The 25839-nt window shown below is 39.7% G+C and overlaps 3 protein-coding genes across 6 annotated transcripts in view; 1 reads left to right on the top strand and 2 right to left on the bottom strand.

Moving 5' to 3' along the window:
* Positions 1 to 1201: 1201 nt before the first annotated feature.
* fbxo4 (F-box protein 4) lies at positions 1202 to 11990 on the bottom strand. 2 transcript variants are annotated; one of them, XM_010892449.3, is made up of 7 exons: positions 11715 to 11990; positions 3536 to 3780; positions 2918 to 3138; positions 2523 to 2598; positions 2210 to 2382; positions 1694 to 1899; positions 1202 to 1607 (listed from the first exon to the last, which is right to left on the bottom strand). In XM_010892449.3, exons 1-7 carry the CDS (start codon positions 11871 to 11873, stop codon positions 1524 to 1526), a joined length of 1164 nt encoding a protein of 387 aa, XP_010890751.2. In that variant the 5' UTR covers positions 11874 to 11990; the 3' UTR covers positions 1202 to 1523. The 2 variants fall into 2 exon arrangements, with proteins under 2 accessions (XP_010890751.2, XP_010890752.1); XM_010892450.3 differs by having other exon boundaries at positions 11508 to 11881.
* Positions 11991 to 12086: 96 nt separating this feature from the next.
* Positions 12087 to 19170, bottom strand: c13h5orf51 (chromosome 13 C5orf51 homolog). Of its 2 annotated transcripts, none has more exons than XM_034296673.1 (6): positions 18875 to 19170; positions 15232 to 15343; positions 14236 to 14382; positions 13984 to 14115; positions 13259 to 13373; positions 12087 to 13088 (listed from the first exon to the last, which is right to left on the bottom strand). In XM_034296673.1, the coding sequence occupies exons 1-6, from the start codon at positions 18964 to 18966 to the stop codon at positions 12853 to 12855; spliced, it is 834 nt and encodes a 277-aa protein (XP_034152564.1). In that variant the 5' UTR covers positions 18967 to 19170; the 3' UTR covers positions 12087 to 12852. The 2 variants fall into 2 exon arrangements, with proteins under 2 accessions (XP_034152564.1, XP_034152565.1); XM_034296674.1 differs by lacking the exon at positions 18875 to 19170 and adding an exon at positions 18745 to 18775 and having other exon boundaries at positions 15232 to 15341.
* Positions 19171 to 19969: 799 nt separating this feature from the next.
* The window catches only part of oxct1a (3-oxoacid CoA transferase 1a), a 68857-nt gene continuing 62987 nt past the window's right edge, over positions 19970 to 25839 (top strand). Inside the window, exons 1-3 of one of the 2 annotated variants that reach the window (XM_020052599.3) lie at positions 19970 to 20331; positions 22492 to 22600; positions 23111 to 23201. In XM_020052599.3, coding sequence (XP_019908158.1) covers positions 20230 to 20331; positions 22492 to 22600; positions 23111 to 23201 — 302 coding nt within the window. In that variant the 5' untranslated portion in view covers positions 19970 to 20229. The remainder of the gene's footprint in view (positions 20332 to 22491; positions 22601 to 23110; positions 23202 to 25839) is intronic. The other variant, XM_010892448.5, reaches the window with a different exon arrangement.

Genomic DNA, 25839 nt, shown 5'->3' with positions numbered 1-25839 from the left:
ATAAATTCATTTCAGCGTGCCAATGCTGACCTCAGAGGAAAATAACCACGGAGAACCGGAGTAGCATTCTGTACCCTTGCCTGGGCCAAGGGTTGCATCTCAATACTTCCAAACGGTTTCCTTTTTGTCTCTGGCTAAAGCTAAAGGAAGATAGGTGCCCGGTAGATCGACATCTTAACCTGTCCATCCTTTTTTAGATTTGTGATCAATCATCAGATAACTGATGGTATGTGAGGGTTGCTTGCTTTCAGACTATTAGGGCCTGTAAACCACAGCTCAAGTGGGGAGGAGATTTGTTTGACTGTTCCGCATGCGAAGCTCACCAGCGTTTCTGAGCTGTGACCCGCCAAAAGCTTTTGGAATTCTACTTTGACACAATGAATAAACAGAACTTGGTTTTGAACCACAACCGAACAAAACAACATTTTGTAAATAGTCGGCTATTCCACAAACCCACAACTCAGAGAAACATCTACTTTAATGAGGTACATCCAGCAAACACAGCAGTTTGCTACAATATTCAATATGATTACCAATATTGCTGCTAGTTTACAGTACTCTTTTTGAACTGCTGCTATGTACAGTGTTATGTATGTTATTGCTTTATCCTCTTGATATATTTTTCGCTGTAATTTTTTTTCTTCTTAATTCTCACTATATATTTGTAGTGTGCTATGCCACCATCCATAAGCTTATAACACTCATATGTATGTATAATATTCGATAAATCTACCAATTGCTAATAGTTATGTATATTACTGACATACTTGCCATATCTGAATGTTGAACAATACCACCCAGATTGCTGCTATATCGATAATAGTACCCAGATTGCTGCTATATCAATAATACTATCCAGATTGCTGCTAGTTTACAGTGTTATGTATATTGTTGCTTTATTTTATTACTATTTTCAGTCTAGCTATATTTTTGCTTATATACTCTTCTTTAACTCTAACTATGAAGTTGATGGGTGCCATGTCACAAGAATTTCATTGTGCAGGATGACGTTTTGTTGTTTGGTGAATTTGACAAATAAACCCTGAAACTAGCATCTCTCAGTTCATATGTAGGATTAAACAACATGAATATACAGCATTAAAAAACTGAAAGCATACACAGTTCCCATTCAATTAAACAAATAATTTAAAGAAATTGATTAATGATTGCATGATTTCCTGAATTACAAAAGTATCAAAAATACAATTCCCATAATATTTTATTACTTCAATATGGTTCTAGTACAAAGCAGCAGTAATGCCGAAACCCTTCATTTATCCTAATTATCTTCATTACAGTAGCATAGCTACAGTTAATGACTAGTTCTTTTCACTTGTGTTTCATTTCACAACCCACATTTCACTCAAAATAATTACAGGGTACTTACACAGTATTTACCCAATCATCTATTTTTCTTACACAGTTCATTAAATCGAGGCACATGGGAGTTAGGAGTCCTTCAGAAAAATATTTGCTTCTTGTGCAGTGGGTTGTTTCAGTCCTGACATTGGTGTCTTGGAGGGCTACAGCCGGCGACCAGAGCACCTCAACAGCCAGGAGATCCCGTCCAACACACCAGCCAGAGAGTCTGCTACTGTGTCCTGAACCTGGAGAAAGACGGAGGTTGATTTAGACAGAGAAAGAGAGGCAGAAAGAGAGACACACAGAGAGGGAGAGAGAGAGACAGACTCACCATCCAGGGGTTGGGCAGCAAGGGCAGGCATAGTCTCTGGGCCATATCTACACAGGGGGTCCTGGACCTGGTAGTACTGGAGCTGCTGGATGTGATTGGGTCTGGTTCCTCTCTGGACACACAGGACAGGACCAGGAGGGGTCTGGAGGTTGAGCCCAAGGCAGGGTCAACCAATGCCTGAATCTGAGCGGCCTCCGCCTCACCACCTGATAGGAGACAATCAAATAACATGGCAACCATTTGAAAGGGCAGAGCTGTAGAGACATATCGCCATAAACAACTGCAACCTTTCTGAGGCTAATGACAAATACAGTCGTGGAGAAATTAGATTGGTGCACTTAAGATTGCAATTCCATTATATGTTGCAAAACAATTAAGAGTTATTTTTAAATGAAAAGCCTGTGAAGGAGATAAGGCGAAGTGTTGTCGATAAAAGCTAAAGTAATTTCTGTGTCCCAGTCAAGGCCTTAGGAATAGGAGCAAGGACGAGGAATTTCAATGGGGTCTTGGTGTTACCTCTTCCTGGCTCAGCATTTGCCACATAAATGAACCCATCCACTGCCTGGCACACCTCCTGGACCTGAGGGGTGGGGCTAAATTGAGGGTTTCCTGATTCGTCCGTTCCGTTCTGTATGAAGAGTTTGTTGCTAACAGCTTGCTGCTCCACGCGGGCTCTCTCCCTCTCAGCCCTAACGGCCGTACGTGCACACACACCACAAGGAGCAATGATAGACACACACACACACACATGAAAACAAGGTGTGGCCGTTGAAAGAACTAAATGGTAACAGCACAAATCGGGCAAAGGGGGACAGCTGAGAGCACTGACCTGTTGGCTGAGTAGAGAGTCAGAATATTGAATTTGTGCTGGTTTTTGTACATGAAACTAATCCCAGACCCAATACCTGGAGGAAACAAAAACATTGGTTTTGTTTAGTTGGTGGGCCGCAGAAAGAAAAACAAAGCCTTTAGGTGGGCGACCACAGAGCACAAGTGTAAGGCAACTGCTAAAGTGAAGCAAGAGCGCCCCCTCCTGGTTGGTCCTTCATACTGCAGAAAGGATTTCCTATGGTTCACTATGGGCCAGACGTACCATTCAGCTGTTGTGTTCATGTCAAGCAGAAAAAAATATTTGTCTGTAGTTTGTAACTGTGTCTATTTGGCGCTCTTCAGCTGTGGAGGTGGCCCCTCTACCAGCATCAGAGAGGATAGGAGCTGACCCACCGTTGATCTGTCTTTGCGGTATTCCCGCTACAGGGAGAACATCTGGGCTGTGCATGAGCCTGGTCACCATGGAGACATCCAGCTGTTCCATGCCCGGGCCAAACATGGCGTAGCGTGGTTCCATGGTGGTGGAAACCAGCGACTGGAAGAAGGAGGTCACAACCCAGGTCGGCTTCAGGGGAAACCACTGGCGTCTGCCTGCTGGGCAGCCCTTTAGATAGCTTAGAAGAGATGGGCCATTAAAACTAAAGAGCCCGGGAGGGCCAGTTCCATTTGCTGAAGTTAAACATGTCTGACTGAGGGACTAATCGGACATGATTAATGATTTCACAGTCGTTAGATATGCCACCTTTACATGCAGGTCAGAGCTAGGTAAATAAGAAATATCTGACTTGCTAACTGATTGCAGTTAATCACATAGTTCAATTAATTTCAGAATTCCAGGCCAAGTTCTGAAACTCCATCAGCAAAAGTCTGAGTTGACTACCTACAGTACACCATGAGGTATTCAGCATTTACAAAGTCCTCTTATCCAGAGGATTAGTCAGTGCATTCAGCAAAGGTAAGACAACAACAAACTATGTTACATCCCGAGACCAGTTACAGACCGTTACCTACTCTGTCATAAAGTCATGTCCTGACACCTCCATCCCCTCCTCCCCCTCACACAGAGGGGATTGTAGGGCCTCCAACCGGGGCATGGTCACATGGTCAACAGAGGGCCAATGAGGCATGTCCCTGATGAGGAAGTATCTCCACAATAAGGGGTCTTGGATTATAGCCTTCCAGTAGCGACTGGTGGCCCCCAGACGACAGAGGTCTGCAGGAGACAGCAGGGTCATGATCATAAACTGTAGGTCGACCTGGAGCGGGAGAAGGATGAGAAGGAAAGAGCGCAACATTTGCTCTGATGATCACACAAATACATTTCATAAAGCCAGAGCTGTAGTGAATTATAGTTTTCCCAAAACAAAGTATGGTTGATGCACTGACTGATGAATTAAAAGGGTAGGGGTCTTGCTGACATCGTAGCCCAACCTAGCCCCTCCACCTTTTAAAATATGTTCCAGAACCTAAAAACATACTGAACGCCTGTATTTTGGATGCTAATAGGTTTATTTTCATTTTCTGTTGCACTTATACTTTCAACTTCAAAGGATTTGGCACCCTTGGTGAGGCTGAGCGAAACATACTGACAAATAAATGAATGAAATACTGAGCTACAATGAATAATAGTACATTTATTTGTTATTCTTCAATAGAAAATAATCGCTCAGAGAAAAAGTGATCAAAAAAAGTGCCATCCCATCAATCAAAAATTCTTCAGCATCCTTTTAAGAGTATCATAATTTTGTATTTCAAAATATGAATGTTTCACTAAGCAATTGTCAAAATGAAATAGCACAATTTATTGGTTAACTTAAATAGCCTCTTAGTCATGTTTATTACTGGTGCTAACCACTTTGGAAGTTACTACATCCCAGCACAGGGGTAAATTTGGTTTATATTTGATATTCAGAGTTTGCTTGATAATAGCGCTCCCCAAAAACATCCTACAAAGAAGACAGCAATATACAGTTCTGGAAAGTTTTGAGTGAGGAACAGAAGCGTTCAATTTGCAGTGGTCTCGTAATTTGAACCCTTCGGTTACTCACTCAAAACCTTCCTTTGCAACTTATTTGGAAAGGAAAGAAAAAGGTGCAGTGGTCTCTTAATTGTTCCCGTAGCTGTATATCAAATCAGGTGAAGGTAGAGAGCAAGCTCCACCCTTTGGTTTGTCGGTTTCATTCCATTTTCAAAAACGATTTTATGTTACTTTCAACTGAGGAATATTAAGTGGATGAGGCTAAGGGACCATGAATTAGGCATAAATCATTGTTTAGAGATTTTATTTGTGCTAACTTAAATTTCTTTCTACACATTTACAGTTAAAAAAAGGTGTTATTTGTTTATATTAAAAAATACAAAATTCAAATAGGCTAAGCCTAAATCCTTTTACAGATGATATTATCCAAGAGACATATTAGCTCTAAATAAATGTATACTTTGGTCAGACCTACCATTTCTTCCCTCGATTGCTGTTTTTCCTTCTACTTTTTCATTCAAAACAGCAGTTTTGTAATAGCTCAAACCCCTTATGGGCAAGAGATGTATAGAAAAGTGTGCTACATTCCTTTACCTTTCCTTACAAAGTTACACTTTTAATTGTCCCCATTATTTTTCTTTATTTTCATAAAAATGTTAACCTTATTACAACTCTTAACATATAGATGTGTTTTACAATACGTTCCCATTCAGATTATATATACCTCTAAAAACAACTGTATTTTGGTCACCAACCTTCCTAATCTAGAGTTAACCCCTAACATTTGGAATTTTCAAATTCTGTAATTTTACTAGAATATCGGAGAATATCCATCTATGCAATAACTTTTTAATAGCTATCTATTTATATGAGATGTAAATCTACAAACAAGTGTGGTGTGTTCCTGTACTTGTTCTCTCAAAGCTGTAATTCCTTTTTTCCCCAAGTCAATCCTCTGTATTTTATATATTATATATATATACACTCACCTAAAGGATTATTAGGAACACCATACTAATACTGTGTTTGACCCCCTTTCGCCTTCAGAACTGCCTTAATTCTACGTGGCATTGATTCAACAAGGTGCTGAAAGCATTCTTTAGAAATGTTGGCCCATATTGATAGGATAGCATCTTGCAGTTGATGGAGATTTGTGGGATGCACATCCAGGGCACGTAGCTCCCGTTCCACCACATCCCAAAGATGCTCTATTGGGTTGAGATCTGGTGACTGTGGGGGCCATTTCAGTACAGTGAACCCATTGTCATGTTCAAGAAACCAATTTGAAATGATTCGAGCTTTGTGACATGGTGCATTATCCTGCTGGAAGTAGCCATCAGAGGATGGGTACATGGTGGTCGTAAAGGGTTAGAAATGGTCAGAAACAAAGCTCAGGTAGGCCGTGGCATTTAAAAGATGCCCAATTGGCACTAAGGGGCCTAAAGTGTGCCAAGAAAACATCCCCCACACCATTGCACCACCACCACCAGCCTGCACAGTGGTAACAAGGCATGATGGATCCATGTTCTCATTCTGTTTACGCCAAATTCTGACTCTACCATCTGAATGTCTCAAGATAAAATCGAGACTCATCAGACCAGGAAACATTCTTCCAGTCTTCATCTGTCCAATGTTGGTGAGCTCCTGCAAATTGTAGCCTCTTTTTCCTATTTGTAGTGGAGATGAGTGGTACCCGGTGGGGTCTTCTGCTGTTGTAGCCCATCCGCCTCAAGGTTGTGCGTGTTGTGGCTTCACAAATGCTTTCCTGCATACCTGTAACGAGTGGTTATTTCAGTCAAAGTTGGTCTTCTATCAGCTTGAATCAGTTGGCCCATTCTCCTCTGAACTCTAGCATCAACAAGGCATTTTTGCCCACAGGACTGCTGCATACTGGATGTTTTTCCGTTTTCACACCATTCTTTGTAAACCCTTGAAATGGTTGTGCGTGAAAATCCCAGTAACTGAGCAGATTGGCCCGTCTGGCACCAACAACCATGCCACGCTCAAAATTGCTTAAATCACCTTTCTTTCCCATTCTGACATTCAGTTTGGAGTTCAGGAGATTGTATTGACCAGGACCACACCCCTAAATGCATTGAAGCAACTGCCATGTGATTGGTTGATTAGATAATTGCATTAATGAGAAATTTAACAGGTGTTCCTAATAATCCTTTAGGTGAGTGTATATATATAGTGTATATAAAATGTCTACACACCCCTGCAATATCTACAGGGATCATTTGGCTTGGCTAATTTTAAACAAGTAAAATGTCCTAACCTTGTAGCCTAATATATATATTTTTTATTTAAACAAAATGGCTATTTGAAAACTTAATCTAATTTGCACTACAGAAGCACCTAAATTAAAGGGTAACTAGAAAAACAAATAACTACATTTATTTTATTTTTCCCAGACCTCAAAGGTGGTCTCCTGATGTGATTTACAGTGGATATAAAAAGTTTACACACCCCTGTTAAAATGCCAGATTCCTGTGATGTAAAAGAATGAGAAAGATAAATCATGTCAGAACTTTTCCACCTGTAATGTGAACTATAACATGAACAATTCAATTGAAAAACAAACTGAAATCTTTGAGGGGGGAAAATAAAACGTAAAAAACTAACCCTAACCCTAATCTGGTTGCATAAGTGTGCACACCCTTAAATACCTAATACCTTTTGATTTTATTACAGCACTCAGTTTTTTGGGTAGGAGTCTATTAGCATGGCACATCTTGACATGGCAATATTTGCCCACTCTTTGCAAAAGTGCTCCAAATCTGTCAGATTGCGAGGATATCTCCTGTGTACAGCCCTCTTCAGATCACCCCACAGATGTTCAATGGTATTCAGGTCTGGGCTCTGGTTGGGCCATTCCAAAACGTTTATCTTCTTCTGGTGAAGCCATGCTTTTGTGGATTTGAATGTGTGCTTTGGGTCATTGTCATGCTGAAAGGTGAACTTCCTCTTCATCTTCAGCTTTCTAATGGACACCTGAAGGTTTTGTGCCAAAACTGCCTGGTATTTGGAACTGTTCATAATTCCCTGCACCATGACTAAGGCCCCGGTTCCAGCTGAAGAAAATCAGCCCCAAAGCATGATGCTGCCACCACCATGCTTCACTGTGGGTATGGTGTTCTTTGGGTGTTGTGCAGTGTTGTTTTAGCGCCAAACATACCTTTTGGAATTATGGCCAAAAAGTTAAACCTTGGTTTCATCAGACCATAACACACAAAGTGGAAAAAGTTCTGACATGATTTATCTTTGTCACATTCTTTCACATCACAAAAACCTGGCATTTTAACAGGGGTGTGTAGACTTTTTTATATCCAATATATATTCCTCTGAAAGATAATTTCTCCTAAGTTTTTTAAATATATTTTTTATATTTTACTTTTATTATATTTGTAATATTAAAACTCTATTACCAAATTAACATTAACTTTTTTAACAGCTTTCTATCCATATGACATGTACTTCTCAAACCACTTGCATTTTGGTCACTGACCTTCCATGTTTAGAGCCCGCCCCCTCGATGAAGTGTTCTTCTATACAACTACTTTTTACTGGCTATTTATCCATATGAGGTAGATATCTACAACCAAGTCTGATGTGTTTCATTACCTCTCTTCTGAAAGGTACATGTCTTTCTTTTTCCAAATCAATTCTCTGTATTATATTTTTTCATTACTTGAGTTATTAAAACTATATTTCCTAATTCACATACACTTTTATTAATAGCTTCCTATAAAGATGACATGACCTCTAAACCACTGACATTTTGTTTACTGACATTCCTTGTCAAGAGTATGCCCCTGAGATTTTACATTTTCAATTTCAATGAATTTACAGGAATGTATCTTTCCAAACAATTATTTTTTAATAGCTCACTATCCATATGAGCTAGAGATCTACAAACGAGTGATGTGTGTTCCTTTACCTCTCTCCTGAAAGGTACACCTCTTATTTTTTCCAAATGTATTATCTTTATTTAATTCAAGTTTTTTTTTATAGCTTCCTATTCAGATGAAATGTACCTATAAAACTACATGTATTTTGATAACTGACCTTCTTTTTTATAGACTCTGCAAACAGCCAAAATGCATTTATTAATTATTACTAGTACTCTTAAAATGTTCAACCGGGACAGCCAGAAGAGAACTGGTCACCCCTCCGAGCCTGGTTCCTCTATAGGTTTCTACCTAAATTTCAGCCCCTCTTAGGGGGTTTTTCCTAGCCACTGTGCTTCAACATTGTTGTTGCTTGCTCCTTGGGATCTCAGGCAGGGTGTTTTGTAAAAGCACTTTGTGATGTAAAAAGGGCTTTATACATAAATCTGTCTGATAGATTTTATTGATTGTTTAGAGTACGCCCCCTCAATTTGCTATTTCCCCCTGACCATCAGCACCGGTTCCCCCCTACTCTGGCTCCCCTCAAGTTTGTGTCCTGCACACCAACAGCTGCACCTCCAGTCACCACTCTGTCAAGCTCCTGATGTTTGCTGATGACACCACCCTCATCCGACGTAATTCTGATGGAGACGAGTCTGCCTACAGGTGGGAGATTGACCACTCTGGTGTTCTGGTACAGTCAGAACAACTTGGAGCTCAAAACCCTAAAGACAGTGGAGATGATAGTGGACATCAGGAGAAGCCCAGCTGCCCCCCACCATCACCTAAAGTTCAGCAGAGGATGTACTTCCAGCGGCAACCGAAAAAGTTAAACCTGCCATACTACGATGGTGCATTTCTACATTGCCATCATAGAGTCCCTCCTGACCTCCTCCATCACCGTCTGGTACGCTGCAGCCACTTCCAAAGACAAGGGCAGGCTGCAGCGCATCGTCCACTTTGCAGGGAGTGTGACTGGCTGCAATCTGCCGTCTCTGCGCAATCTACACACCTACAGGACGCAGAGGTGAGCGGTAATGATTGGGACTGATCCCTCTCACCCTTGAAATAGACTATTCAGAACTCTCCCCAGAGGAAGAAGGTTGAGGTCTATCAGGAACAAATCCTCCCACCACAAGAACAGTTTCTTTCCTACAGCAGCAGGCCTCATGAACATGCCCCCGGAACCAAACTGTCTATAGCCCACTTCCCACATACACAACCCTCAACAGGACAAATTTTGACCTTACATATTTTTTTGTAATTTACCAATGCTCAGTCTATTGCTTTTACACTCAGTCCACTGTTCTTATTTGTTTCTATTTCTTTTGTATAAATTGTTGCACCAACAGGCACAACAAATTCCTTGTTTATTGTGAAATTTACTTGGCTTTCTGATTCCTGAAAATGTTTGGTTAATTTACAATGTATCTTTATAAACAACTATTTTTTGAATAGCTCACTGTCCATATGAGCTAGAGATCTACAAACAACTGTCCTGTTACCTATCTTCTGAAAGGTAGCCTACACCTTTTATTATTTAAAAAATAATTCTCTATCGTCTTTTAAATAACATGTACTATTACTCTATTACCTAATTAACAAAATGTTACTAATATCTTCCTATCCAGATGACATGTACCTCTAAAAACATGTTGTTTACTGACATTCCTTGCCTAGAGTAGACCCCTAAGATTTGCCATTTTCAATTTTGGTGATTTTATCAGAATATATTCTTCTATACAATCCTTTTTGATAGTTCAATGGCCATATGAGCGAAACCGACAAACCAGTATGGTGTGTTCCTTCACCTCTCTTCTGAAAGGCACTTTACATTTATATTATTAAAAAGTTATTACACAATAACATTACCTTTTTTAAACAACTTTCTATCCAGATGACACTCCTAAACCCACTCTAAAACCACTTTCATTTTGTTCACTGATCTTCCTTGTCTAGAGTACACCCCTTCAACATGCCAATAATATTTTTTGTAAATTTATAAGAATTTATCATAATAAACAAAAAAAATTTAATAGCTTACTATCCATATGAGCTAGAGAATCTACAAATAAATGTGCTGTTTTCTGGTAACACTCTTCTGAAAGGTACACTAATTGTTTTTTCCAAATTCATTATCTGTATTTTATTTTTGAAATATTTGTATTACTATAACTCTATTACCTAATTCACAGGCAGGGTTGTATAAAATGATAAATTCTGATACAAACACTGAAATGGAAAAGGGCAAATCTAAGGGGCATACTGTAGACAAGTAAGCACAGAGACAAAAAGTGTTTTTAGAGGTAGATATCATGTGGCTAGGAAGCAATTAAAAACAGTTCACATGAATTAGTTACACACCACACTTGTTTGTAGAGCTCTTGCTCATTTGGATAGTGAGGTTTGAAATAACAATTTCAAAGAATTACAAACTCAGTTAAAATCATGGTGCACTCTAGACATCAAAGACCAGTGACCAAAAATCAAGTGGTTTTAGATGTCACCTCTATAGGAATATATTTAAAACATGAAATATATCAGCTAAAACAACAGAAATATATGTAGAAAATAATAGGTTTGTTCAATAACACAAAATATTTCTGTACCTTTGCTTTTCCTTTAGAAGGGAAGGTATTAATAGGTTGACAGAAAATATAGGGTAACATAGGGTAATACCCCCCCTGGGGGGCAACTAATCCCATGGGGGGGACATTTTACTCCAGTAGCTAACTTTATAATCCATTACCCTAAGCATAGCCATATTCCACATCCCAAAAAAATCACTCAACGTTAGTTTTTTGTTTCAGTAAATAGACTTTGATCTTAGGGAGGTCGCATTGTCCCATGTTACCCTATATTTTCTTGTCATTTTCAATCAGCGGTATTGCACTTTTATGACGGTCCCTAAACTATTGAACCGACATTCGACAGCGTATTGAAATATGTTGGTCTCTGCTAAAGGAAAAGTTTTATTTTCGATAAAATCAAAGGGTGTACCTTGCGCTCTACCTTCACCCAAGTATATATATACCACTGTCGTCTCTGTACGACTTTTTTTGGAAGAGGTATTGACGATCAAATTCCCGAATATCGATTATAAAACCACATTTACCTCGGTCATCCCAGCTGGAATGTCACGTAGTTCAAGACAAAATATTTGTATCGCAGTTTCATGGTCCAAACTGGATATCAGAAAGATTCACTTTTTAATATTTAACTGAACCGTCATGGATATACAGCCAGTGTGTTATGGAACACACGCATCCAACAAAAATCTTATTATAGAAATACCCGACCGGCATAGAATCTGGTATCTTACGGGCAAGCAGTCCAAAAAGCCCGGCGCAGCTTGGCTAGTGTCCGCAAGTTCCTCTTGATCATTTACGTTTTTCCTTGAATTTAAATACTTATCTCTGAAGTGTTTAAAACTTCTGATGACTAAAGACTCTGAAGTACCGCTGTAAATTTTCTCTGCCATCTTTTTATTTGGCAACAACTCCTCAGAGCTATTGAGACGAAAATATTGCGGAAGCTTAAATCGGTGCACCAAATCTGATGTTTAATAGTTAACTTCCTTGTTGTTGGCGTTGAAACGGTGCATTGTGGTTATTGCAGTTCGTTTCTGTGCAAAACAGCTTACAACTCATTTTGAAACTGACATATTTATTTTCAATGAGGACAATAAAAAAAATTCATGAAATACATTTTTATCTTCCAAAAAGAACACCAACATCGAGATTCTCCATTGAAAAGCATACTATCAAAATATCAAAGTTCCCATTACTGGGACATTACTCCTTTTTAGTGGCCAAAAAAATGTTTTTTTTTGTTGTTTTTATAAGTGAGGTGGCAGTGAGGTGGCATATTACAAAGCTGATATTTCCAACAAAACTGTACATACTTGAAAATGGTCATTAATGTCAGTCTCCAACTCAGTTTTCCCCACCTTACCTTTTTTAATATATATTTATATACTGTATATAAATGCAATTAAAAAAACATAACAAGAAATAAAATAATAAATAAAAACACTTGCTGTGCATGTCTCATCAGCTGGATTATCATTAATCTTCAACAATCTTTTTTTGTATCAATTTCTTATTTTTTTAATAGTCTTAATATTATTAATATTATTATGCCAAATTCTCAAAGGAAAACATGCCCCACCAACAGTCTGAATCTGGAAGATAAGTGCTTCTTGCAGGGGACAGGGAAAATAACATTTCATTAACATCCTTCCGTAACCTTGCCTCATATTCTTCACCTCCCTTTACCCCAACCTCCACCCTATCAGTCAGCTGGAGCCTTTGAGAACAGTAAGAAGTTGCTCCTAGAAACTGATCTAAGGCCAGATTGCCCCTCCCCATCCTAAATGCTTAGCATTACAATTTGGGGTTTGATGAATCTGATCCTATATCAGTACCAGAAAGCAACTTGTACCCTGTGCCCTTCCTGGCTCACTGTAAGATACTAAGGATCTCCTTGGCATTCTCAGTGTTCCAGCCCTGGCCCTGAAGAGGGCCCTCACAGGCCAGCACGTATTTGTGTAAGATCTGTGTCCCAATGTCTCGGAAGTGGAGCCGGTCCTCTTTTCGTTCCGTGGAATCCACGCTGCAGTCCTCATACTTCACTGCCCAGAAACACATCTCCCCGATGTACATCATGGTCAGCAAGTGTGTGTCTGAGAAGATCCCTGTATGAAGATTTTTTTTATAATCTAGGTTGTCACTTGAGCTGAAATGAAGTTACAAAAATGTCTTGCTAGGGTAAACAGAACAAATATTTTAACTGTAAATGAAGTATGGGAAGGTCTGCCTGTACAAAAAGGCCCAAACCAATATATTGGTTTCCTACGATGTTTACCTTCAGCCAGGAAGTTGGCAGTAGCAGAGTCATGAAACACCACGCCGTCATTGAGCTTCACAGAGTTCCTCACTTGGAGCATCCTCATCAGGTAGCGAACACCCTCCTGAATACACTAAACCAAGACACAGAGAACACACTCCTGAATACACTAAACCAAGACACAGAACACCTTCCTGAATAGACTAAACCAAGACAGGCAGAACTTCACCCATTCCTGCGGGTTACTGCTGTTATGTTAAAAAGCTTCCACCAATGGGGATAGTCTTTAAACAGGAAGGATCTTTGCAGTTTTAGCTGGCCTTTGGAGGGCAAGGAAAGAGAAAAGTTTAGACTGAACTGAGCACCCAGGCGATATTTGTTTTCCCTGCTGGCTACTCTACGACAGTAAAGCAGTACATTTCATATTCTGCTTTATGCTATATGATGAGAGACCGAGTGAATAAAACAACGTGTCACTTGTTGCTTCTGGGCGCCCCCCGGCCCTGCATGTTTTAGAGCTCTCCCTGCTGTCACCCCTGATTCAAATGATCAGCTCATTATCAAGTCCTTCATGAGCTACATCAGGTATGTTAGGGCAGGGAGAGATCTAAAACATGCAGGGCAGGGTTGAGAAACACTGGTTTAAGCAGTAGACTAAAATATATGGATTGTTTTATGTTGTGTTAGTTTGATAATCATTATTTTCTGTTTTATGTATGCATTTAGAACAATTTGCATCCTACCTTGAGGAAAGTGGTCTTGTTCTTCTTGATCCACTGCTTGCGTTGGTGGAGGGTGTGGCAGTACATGTAGAGCAGTGCTCCACGTCTCCAGTAGAGGCACTCTAACACCTCTAGTCCCAGCACTGACTGCACCTGCAACACAACAGTGCTTGGAAGTCAATCATGTAGTGAACAAAACACATGGGTTGGGGTCCCCTTGTATTTCCCTATGCGATAGACTGGATGTCATGAAGACGCGCGTGCAACACACACCTCTTGGGCTGGTGCCAGCCTCCCTGCAAGCACCTCTGGCTCTGTGAGGTCCTGCAGCAGCTGCTGTATTTTAAAGGGTGAGCAGTCCTCTGGGAACTCCTGGTCCACCAGCTTGTTCTCCTCATAGAATGTGATGTCAAGGATCACCTACAAACACACAAACTTAAGTCCCGTTCCTTCACTTTTACACATATCACTGGACTCGTTAGCCAAAGAGCATGGCTGAATGGCCATGTGAAAGGTGTATCCCATGCCCCCTTCAACACCGATGCAGGTGAACTGCAGACTTCTTGTATAGGTTTGTTTTGTTCACAGGCTGTTGGCCAGTTATCCCCTCAATAAGGGAGTAAGTTAAGTTATTTGTCTCACCACCTCACAGTCCATCAGCCTAAAACCATGTTATTGGGTGGACAATGCAAATTACTCAGACTGTTCAAAGAACTTTGAGTCAACGTTAACAATAGGACATTTTTCAATCGGTTACTGGGTTTACCGCAGGCCTTTAACAATCCCATTCTAATCTTTCGGACTGTTCTACAATTTCACTTTTTGGAAAGTCTTCTCTCACAAACACATTCAGGCTAATTTAAGCTCATGACACGGGATAACGTTGACAACTAAAAATAGACTACTGTCAGGATATTTCCACGAGCAGCTAATGCAATAACTCAGGCGCACAAGAAATGGGGGAAATTGCTAATTGTGTCATCTGTCCAAAATGGTAACAGTATGCCTGGTTATGCGAGGCTACCTAGATGTAACAAGGCCTGAAGTCTAAAAAGAAGTGTAAGCGCTCAGTATTTTAAGTAACTGTGTATAAGTATCTGTTAAATGACAAATGCAAATGTAGTTGCTCACTTGTCTGATTGCATGCTATAATTGCAGATGGAGGGAATTTCAAAAAAATTGTTAGGAACAGATTTAAAATCTAAACCTATCCTAAATCATTTTATTTACAATCTAGCTATACCAGTAATATTTAATGAACTGCAATACCTGAGTGTAATCCTGAAGCAGTTTAGGTAGACTGCTACTCTCTCCGCCTTGTCTGTAAAAGCTTTTCAACTTGTCTAGTATTGCAGACGCATTCTGTAAATAGTCATCATCTAGGAAAAAATACAGTATGTTAATTAAAGTACTTCAGGTCTATGTCTAAACAGTACATTTCATGTTCACAGAGTTTAATGTATCAGATTAAGTGCAGGTTCTGAACAACACTCATTATGATTTTATGAACAATGTCATGATGTCATACATCTAAGGACCTGCCACTGGAGTTGGTCAGTATGGCCTTCAGCCTCCCCACTGTACACAGTATTATGACTTCCTAGACAAAGTTACATGCATCACATAACTAAGTGTTGGCCCATGAGGTTAATTTCCCGTCATTAAACTGTGGTGTTGGGGAGTGATGACAGTAGGCTAACTTTAAAGTCACTGAAATTTAGTTTTCATTTTAAAGCTAGAGAATAATATACATCAATGACATTGTCCTTTGTGAATTGGGGATATTTTAGAGCTCATATAAAATACAATTTCTATTAAAAAAAACATAGGATGTGACGTCAAGGTTGCGGTCTGCCCACACCAATGCTATCAGATGGCAGGATCAAACAATTGAATGTATTCTATACTCGTTCCACCAGAAGTCTAAGCATAACAGACTGTCCTACTCAGCAGGATGCACACTTCTTCACAGGAACAGTTTTACATTCCATAACTAACGGGGCTATATTATGCAATAACCTAAATCTGAACATTACTGTTCAACTAACTACAATCCGTTCAGAAAGTTTTCAGACCTGTTCATTTTCTACACATTCTATTGTGTTAAATAATTTATAATTGATTTTATATTTTTGGTCATCAAGGTACACACAATATGATATAATGACAAGTAGAAAGTAAATGTTTAGAAATGTATGCCAGTTTATTGAAAATCTCATGTACCTACACTGCTGTTCCAAAGTTTGGGGTCACTTAGAAATGTCCTTGTTTTCAAAAGAAAAGCAAATACTTGGTCCATGAAAATAACACATTGATCAGAAATACAGTGTAGACACTGTCAATGTTTTAAATGACTATCCTAGCTGAGCACAGCAGATTTGTAATGGTATATCGACATAGGGGTACAGGGGCCGATTATCAGCAACCATCACTCCTGTGTTCCAGTGGCACGTTGTGTTTGCTAATCCAGGTAAATCATTTTAAAAGGCTAACTGATGATTAGAAAATCCTTTTGCAATTATGTTAGCACAGCTGAAAGCTGTTGTGCTGATTCAAAAGCAACCGAACTGATGTTCTTTAGACTAGTTGAGTATCTGGAGCATCAGCAATTGTGGGTTCCATTACAACCTCAAAATGGCCAGAAACAAAACTTTCTTCAGAAACTTGTAATTCGATTCTTGTTCGGATAAATTAAAGCTATTCCATGCCAATGGAATCTTGTACAACACTGGGTACTACTCCCTTCACAGAACAGCAAACTGGCTCAAAGCAGAGTGGGGGGCCCCAGTGAACAACTGAGCAAGAAAATAAATACATTTGATAATCTATTAAGATAAACAGAAGCCTCATTGGTCCTCTATTGGCAGCTTCATTAAATAGTACCCCCTTAATGTCAACAGTGAAGAGGCGACACAGGGATGCTGGCGTTCTAGGCAAATAAAAAGACTAATCTTAGATTGGCCAATAAAAAGATTAAGATGGCTAAAAGAGACCAGAAATGTATGCCAGTTTATTGAAAATCTCATGTACCTACACTGCTGTTCCAAAGTTTGGGGTCACTTAGAAACAGAGACCAGAGAGAGGAAGATTGGAAAAAAGTGGTATGTGTTTTAGGTGTTTGGATCACAAAGAACATTAGCGAGACTTAGACCAAGTGAAAAGATGCAGGAAGAGTGCTTGATACCATCTGTCAAGCATGGTGTAGGCAATGTGATGGTCAGGGAGTGCTTTGGCAGTGGTAAAGAGGGAGATTTGTACAGGGTAGAAAGGATCTTGAAGAAGATCCATGTTGCAATGCCATGTTATACCACGTTCCCTATTCAAACTGATTTCATGTGTTTTCAGGGAAAACAAGGAAATCAAAAGTGACCCCAAACCTTTGAAAGGTAGTGTAAATCTTGGGAAGGTTATAAAAAGTGCTAAAGCATTGAATGTTCTTATCATCATTGTGAAATGGAAGAAGTTTAAAATGACCTAGACCTTTCCCAAGACTGGCTATCCAGCCAAACAAAGTAACAGGGCAACATAGCCTTGGTCAGGGAGGTGACCAGGAACCCAATGGCCACCCTACAGACCCACAGAGTTTCCCTGCAGACATGGTAACATCTGCCAGAAGAACAACAATCATCAAGCAGGCATTTGTGGTACAATGGCTAGACGAAAGCCACTCCTGACTAAAAGGCTTGTGACATGCTATAGTAAAGACTCTTGAGAACATGAGGAAAAATGATCTGGTCTGGTATGATCCAAGTCGACAACGACTCAAAGCACACAGCCAAAAAAACCTGGCTTCAAGACAAATTGGACAGAACTTGAGAGAATCTGTGAGGAGGAAAGAGACCCAGGTGTACAATGCTGGTAGGGGCATACCCAAGGAGAATTGAATCTAGAATTGCTGCCAAAAGTGATACTTCAAAGTACTGAATAAAGGTTCTTAATACTTGTATTTCAATAGATGTTGTACTACATGAGATATTTCAGTTTTTTTTAAATGTTTTTGCTTTGTCATGTGTTGTGTAGATTGATGGCAAACGTAATTTAATATATTATAAATGTATTAAATGTCTGTGGCAAAAATGTGAAAGTGAAAGAGTCTGATTACCTCCTGGAGGCACTGTACCCAGCAAACCACAACTTAATCTGGTTCACTTCAAAACCGATCAACGATGTGCTAACAAACGTTGATAACGTGGTGTACAGTAGACCATTCATTTATTGGGTAGCTAAATTTAAGGATATGAGACCAACATAAATCGAGGGTTATGTGCAATATTATATATTTTGCTATGACTGCATGAAAAGGGACAGGCTCAAAAAACTCGCTTAAGTTATCGTAGCTAGTCAATTTAAGACCGCATAATAAATTGTACTAGTTAGCCAACGTTAACAGCTACAGTATGACGTTACCTGACGTCATTATTATACTACAACTCGGTAAACTTGGTTAAATTACAGAACGTTAGAGTACATATCCATGAAACCTAGTAGAAGTACGCTACAGCACAGAACTGTAGTTGCGTTAATATTGTACGGCATAGCTGTGTCCTGTAGTTATGCAGCACTGCACTGTACTAGCAGTGGCTGTAGCTACTGTACTGAAGCAAATGTGCAGTATGCGATCGGTCATAGCTTGTTAATTTGACCTAGCTGGCTCCTTAGTTATATCAGTGCATAACTGGCTAGCTAGCTGAAGCGTTTTTGTTTGTTGTTTACCATTGTTAGCTTGCTGGCTATGACTAAGTTACTCCTGTGTCAGGGGTTTTAGTCATATTGTTAACCTACCTAGCATAGCCGATGCAGCTAAGCTAGCTAGCTAGCCAACCGATAATACAGTTCAACTGAACACACGGTGCATCAAAGTGACATTAACCTTTTTCGACACATTGTCGTCATAAAGTTTTGAACATCTACCTGTTTCTCGGTCCTGAGGCTGGCGCACTTACTGTCCAACTCAAAAATCCTTCTCTCCAGCTCAAAACCCTGTCGTCTGCAGTCGTCGGCCATGACTAAACACACGGTCACGTGACGCTATAATTATTCACGTGATGAAATGTGTTTATGATACAATAACACATTTTTGCTGCTTTGTCGATATACTATAATTAGTTTAAGTTTGTGCTGTTTCGTAAATATAGTTATTTCAAAAATACATGAATAGTTTTGCATCCCGTCTGTTGATTGCATAATTGCCTCCACTTACGCAAAAGTCACAGATTCAGGAATACATAATTATTTAAGTCAGTGGAGCAGTGATGGGTCGTTCGTGAATGAACGACTCTTTTTGTTGAATGTTGGGTACCGAATCGCATTGGTGAAAGCAGCCGTTCATTTAATTTCCTTAATTTGTAAGCTCAAAAGGTCAAAACGTATTCACTAAATATCTTATATTCGCACGGCAAAGTCAGAAGTGCGCGTCTTTGTGTTCCATATGATTGCCCCCCCCCCCCCCAGTACATTTAGGGTAACCCAAAAAAAAAAAAACGTGAGCGAAATATTAATTAGGAAAGTTAAAATGAACAACGTAACCTAATTGAACATGAATATCACGCTTTAACACAATTCAATTATGTCACTATTTCGCATTAACCTTTGTGATGTGCACTTTCTTTAATTGTTTTGATGTTATTAAGCGTTTTAAACGAATAAACTGTAGGGAGCCAAATAGCCTAACTCGTCTTTCTCAGGTAAATTGAGCAAAAACAGTCGGCTCACCAGGACTCGGAATTAGAGTGGAGCAGCGAACCAGTTAAATTATAACGAATTAGCCGAACCCCTTGCTTCTCTTTGCCAAATACAGTTTTACATGAATATACGCTGGACTCGCTTCTAGTAAATGTTATCCAGGCGGGCCCAGAGGAAGGCTAGAGAAGACTCTGCATGCTTAGTGTACCCGCCCCGACCAAAAGAAAAAGCGCCAGTGATATATCTCTCTTCGTGGCAACCACTCCAGTGGGGCGTTTGCAACCTCGTGGCTCCGCCTGGATGCTTGATTCGGCATTCCGCTTCCTCCGGGGTCAGCTTCTAGCTGAATTTAGTAAATATTACAAGGTCGTAGGTCCAACCCCTCGAACCATCTCCTCCAATGGGTGTTGAGAAGGAGACTCGGATAGAGGAAAGAGGACGCGAAAATAAGAATATTGAATATCTCCCAGTGTCATTTCACTAGCTGGATGAGCTACAGCGCTGATCGCACAAAGCCTACAAAACAAACCCAACTTAACCGCCCAGCAGCCCCACGCTCATTTAAAAAAGACAAGTAGACAAAACATGGCGGCTCTCAAAATGTTGTCAAGAGCGGAGAATGTATTCTTCAAAAATCTAGCGGCCACCGGTAGACCCAATTTTAACTTCACTCATTCCATGACCAAGGTCAGTATCGAAATACGTCAGATAAATGTACAGAATAAGAATAGAATAGTAGGTATATAGATTGAGAATAATGTGTCACTAGGCATGTTGTTGTACCACTTAGTAATTGAACCTCTAAATTCTCGTCTTGAATACATAGTGTACAGTCATACTTTGCATTTACAGACGTGCACCAAAAACTAGTTGATGAACGAACTAGGTAAACAGTGAAGACAAACGATGTGAATCACGATTTATTTCGTGTGATTCACGATTGCTATACATCTTTATCCTTACTATTAGTATATTGTCAGCCGTTGTTAATACATAAATGACCTTGGTTATAAACGTAATTAAATATGTCCATGTTTGTTTTGCCAAAGTGTGTTTTTTTTGTGTATAGTTATAACCCAATGAATGCACTCGCTTACCCGACAACCTTTGGTATAAGGTGACTATAAGTCAAAATCGAATGCAGAACCTAATAGCATGTACGAATCTATTACAGTCACGTTACTATAAAATATCGTTAGAATATAGTCAGAAAACAATTCACCCCTACCAATACTGTCACGCAAAATCCCAAGAATGTTTCCATTGCGTTGTGCACTCGGAGCCTTTTCAAGCCACGTGCACAAAGGACAATTCAAAGTTAAGACAACAAGAATACATGCCCTAGAACAGTCTCTGTAAATAGTTCTGTGAAAGTAGAACAGACAATAAAACAATGTAAGTAGTGTATAGTTTAATTATGTCTATGAAATTATGTTATAATGAATTTGAGTGTTAACAGTGAGTACACACTAAAAGTAATTATTGTGACTCATGAAATTAATGTTATTGATTTCAATGCATTGTGTTGTACTTTGCATCTCTTTGTATACAGTTATTCTGCAATGTTCACGTTATGACTTTGTGGTCTTTCTGTTCAATATGGCTGCCACAATTTGACTGTTGATAAGTTGTTGTAGGATGTAACAGTAAATACAGCTAATGGCTGTTAAGCTACCTTAAAGGTTGTGTCGAGGTCTAGTTGGCTAGACATACAGCACCGGATTTTTATTTTTTTTTAAAAAGAATTTCTTTTGTGAGGAACAGAAGCGTTCAATTTGCAGTGTTCTCTTAATTTTTACCCTTCTGTTACTCATTCAAAACCTTCCTTTTCAACTTTCTTGGAAAGGAAAGGAAAAGGTGCAGTGGTCTCTTAATTATTCCCAGAGATGTATTGCCTAATCACAAAATGCTGGTCCTAGGTCAACAATCAGACTTGTTTTGGGAAGGTTTTTATTTATCCTTCTTGAAGAATTATCATATCACTTGCTTGGCCATAATTGCTAATTCGCTTTGTTTAATTAATTTTTCACATGAGCTGATTGTAAAGTTGAGCAACTGATGGAAAATATCTATTATAAATCAGGCTTTATCAGACAAAAATCCATGTATTCCTGCCCAGATTATAGAGGTGGTGTGATGGATAACATCTAAAGCCGTGGTCATAGTTTATCAGCGACTGTTCAAGTAATTACAATCCGGGGTAACTGCAAACATTTGAATTCTGTTTACTTTTGCACCTGATGTTCATTGACTTGATAGATTGAGCTACAAAGAGCTTGGTTGTTGTGGGCTTTACAGTGTATTGAGGGAGTCTTAAGTCCTCCAGTGAGATTTTCATCTGCCGTTGCCAGGTGGATGGTGGGTATAATCAGTTACAGTACAGGAGTTGAAGGATGATCGACTGTTGTGATAAGGGCAAAAATTAAAGACTAGATGAAGTTAAAGGTCCCCTGCCAGTTCTCCAGGTGTCAACAGACCAAGTGCTTCTGTGCAGAGTTCCCAAGATCCCAATAGTTCAAGCCTGCTTGGGACTTTTTCTTTTGTCGACAAACTGATGTGAACTGTAAATGTCCACCTTGTTTGCTGTGTGTTATCTTCCTGTGCTGCAGCAGAATACATTCTCTTGGCATTTTTCTTTTATCTCACTGACCTTAATGTGAAGTGTGGATTTTTCACACCTTGGATAGAGTCATGACATTGTTTGATTGACTGTAGAGATATTTGTCTCTAACCTCTCCCCAGTAGTATGTGAATGTAGATCTGAGAAGGATACAGAGAATGGTAAAGTGTTACTGAATGTTGTTGTGTTGGCCCTATCTGTCTAACTGTTCTTTGTGGGTTTCCCAGCCCTGTGGCTGCTTCTTCTCCACCTCCAACCAAAGAAACTCCCAGTTCTACAGTGATCCCACAGAAGCTGTGAAGGACATCCCCAGTGGAGCCACCATCTTAGTCGGAGGTCAGATCAGGTCATGTGGGCTTTAATGGGTCTTTTTCCTGAGATGCTTTGCAAACGCTGCTGTAGTCTGTAGACTGATGACACCTATCCCTCGACACATGATAGATTTGATAGAATTGGGTTGGAGTATAAGCAACATGATGGTATTTTTACCTAGCCCGTCAGAGGGCTGCCAACATATGGCTATTACCTGTCTGTTCCTGGTAGGCAAGGCCAGCAGCTTAGAACTGGGATTTTTTTTATATGAACAAAGTTCATTGTTATATTATATCTGTTCAAGGCAAGTCACTCTCCTTTCCCAGCCAGGCAAATGCTCACTCTCACGTTGACCCGTGCCCACTTCATCGCTATGGACCATGCCCTCTGTTTTAGCTAAACTGTCTGAATCAATCATTCTGCGGTCATTAACCCTGAACACACACACATGTAAATAGAAATGGGCTCGTGCAGTCTATCAGTATAAGTGAGTGTGTAGTTTACATTCTTCAAATGATGTCTTTCTCTTTCCAGGTTTTGGTTTGTGTGGCATCCCAGAGAACCTTATCAACAGTTTATTAAAGACTGGTATAAAGAGCCTCACAGCTGTCAGCAACAATGCAGGGTAAGTGTTTGTTAAAAAAGCACGGGTGCATTTCACAAAATGTCACGTTGTCACAGCAACCTCACACAAGTCACCTCTATGTATTCCAGTTATAAATGGCCATATTTAAAAATGATCCACTCAGTTTATTAGGTACACCTACATAGTACCAGGTTGGACCCCTCTGCCTCCAGAACAGCCTGCATTTCTTGGGCCAAGGTTTTGGTCTGTGGTGTCTTGAGTGGTGTGACTGACAGAACGCCAATGGAACTCGGTATAATGACTCTTGGCGTGTTATTGTTAGGAAAATGTCTATCATAATAGTAATATATTGGAAAAAGCATATCTACTGGCAGTTTGCACACAACTCCCGTGTTTCCGGAGTTTGCATCCCTGCCACCTGATGTTTGCAACCCAGTTATGACAGCCGGCTGTCAGCCTATCACTTTAGCTTTATATTTGCTTGGGATCATGGATGGTTGCAACCAATCACCTCGGTTGTCATTTGTGGCAAGCTTGTTTGGCATTCGAGCATGGATCCGACTTGATCGCCCAAGTGACCAGTATCCGCGCAAGATGTGTCCCGGGCCTTTCTGGAATTACCCTAAGTGTGACCATGGACCACAAGAGGGTACTGTTGCTGGTGAGGGTGAGGGAAAGGCTCGGAGCCCCAATGCAAGTCTGCAAAGCTACTTTAAAAGGATGTAGAGCCACACCACAGTCCCATGGTCTTTACCCCTCCATGACCGCAGTTTTTTTAATGTTTCCAAGTAGTCAAGCTCATCGATGAAAGTGCTTTCAAATAAATCTTTATCCCCAATTTCAGGTGCAGCTTGACAGTGAGCAGATTTCCACTTTTAATTTTGATTGTGAGCCTTAATTATTTAAGCCAGATTCTGTTTTTGAGGTTCATGTAAATATATCTAGATTTGTGCTGTACCAGCTTAGGGCTAGGAGAGGGTAAGCTGATACTAGATCTGTAATTAAGGAAACTTTCAAAGAGAGCTTGGGGTCAGAGCACCCTTTACAAGTGCTTTTGACCTTATATGACAGTTTTTCGCCACTTACAAACGCTGTTTTGAATGGCTATCAGTGTAGCTAGTGTTGTTGGGACTTTAGGGTAACTGAATCAGTTTTGCACATTTGACCGGAGAATGAGACTGGCAACTGCGCTAATTGGTTAGACAGTTTTAACCAAAGCTATCTATGTGGATTAACTAATCCTGCTACAAGTGATGTGAACTGCAGGACCAATTTTCTAAGGATGACGCACTGACAAATTAAGTTTTTGTTAAAGGTTTCCCTCCAAAAACCATAGAAATGTAGCCTTTTGCATACTTAATTAATGTTAGCCTATGACTTAATTCCAATGCAAATATGTAGGCTGAATGTCAGTTTTTAAAACATTATAAAGCACTGATATTTCTGTCAACCAGAACCATGGGACTGGCAACTTGAAATATGAAGCTGTGGGACAGACTGTGAATCTATTTATAGTGGTTTGTTTCTGGCACAGTGCCATGAATATAGTCTTGTCTTTTTGCCTGCTCCAGTTTAATGTGTTAGTTTGGAATAGAGATTCATTTAGCACATCCCAGAGAGGTGCTGAATGTGCCTCTGATGCTGGATGAAATATTACTGCAACAAAAAGAAAATTAATTCCCAGACCAGGGTATTCTCTAGCTACAGAGAATGCATTTTGTTATTTTCTGGCCATGCCAAGCTATGAAGTGGACATGGTGTCAGGTTTAATTTTCAAGTGCTGTCCTGTAGTGAAAATGTTTCCCCTGTTGCTCTGTATATTATTTTTGAAGTTTTTCTGACAATTCTGTTTTCTGGGGACAGGTCCTGTTTTTGGTGTCTTGTCCTCAACTGGATCTGACCTTGGAGATTTCCTCAGTTAGTCCTCCGAATGAAAAATGCGACTTAAATCACTGCTGATATTTCAATAATCGGCCTCTTAATTATATTCCGAATTGCCTTTAAAACCAAACACGCCTGCTTCTGATTAACTTTTATGAGCAACTTGATAGTGATGTATTGTGCTATATATATGCAACTATGCCTATGTCTTGCAAGTGTTGTACTGCAAAAACACTGGCTCCCACACGTGAACTGTTGCACAAAAAAAAGTTTGTGAACCCCTTTGAATTACCTGCTGTCTTTCATAAATGCCATCTAAAGTATAGATATAAATATAAAATGTTATTATCATATTAACATTGTGCACTGTGATTTAACACAGAACACATGAAAACACATACCTTGTCATGGAAGTTATTGGTCAAACATAAACAGCAAAGGCTGGGAAAAGTATGTGTACCATGATGTTTTGTAACTGGTAGAACCTCCTTCAGAATCAGTAAGTTTCACAACAAACTTAGAATTTGTTCTGGTCCGTTGGTGCACCAACTTTGTACAAAATAAATAAAAACAAATAAGAATAGTGGACAGAGCGTAAAAAGTGTAGACTGAGCATTAATAAATTACTAAAAATAGAATTATTGTGTCCAGTTTATAAATTTGTCCAGTTGAGGTTGTGTGTGTATATGTGGGGAGGGGTCATATATTTGTCTAATTGATGGTTTTGTGTGTATGTGGGGAGCAGGGGTATCGTCAGTTTGGCTTTGGCGGCACGTTCATGAAGACTTCTGCTGTA

The sequence above is a fragment of the Esox lucius genome, chromosome 13 (genome assembly GCF_011004845.1).
Source record: "Esox lucius isolate fEsoLuc1 chromosome 13, fEsoLuc1.pri, whole genome shotgun sequence".
In the NCBI taxonomy this organism is placed as follows: Eukaryota; Metazoa; Chordata; class Actinopteri; order Esociformes; family Esocidae; genus Esox; species Esox lucius.
Note: the sequence above shows the minus strand (reverse complement) of the source record. Positions and strands in the feature narration are given on the sequence as shown.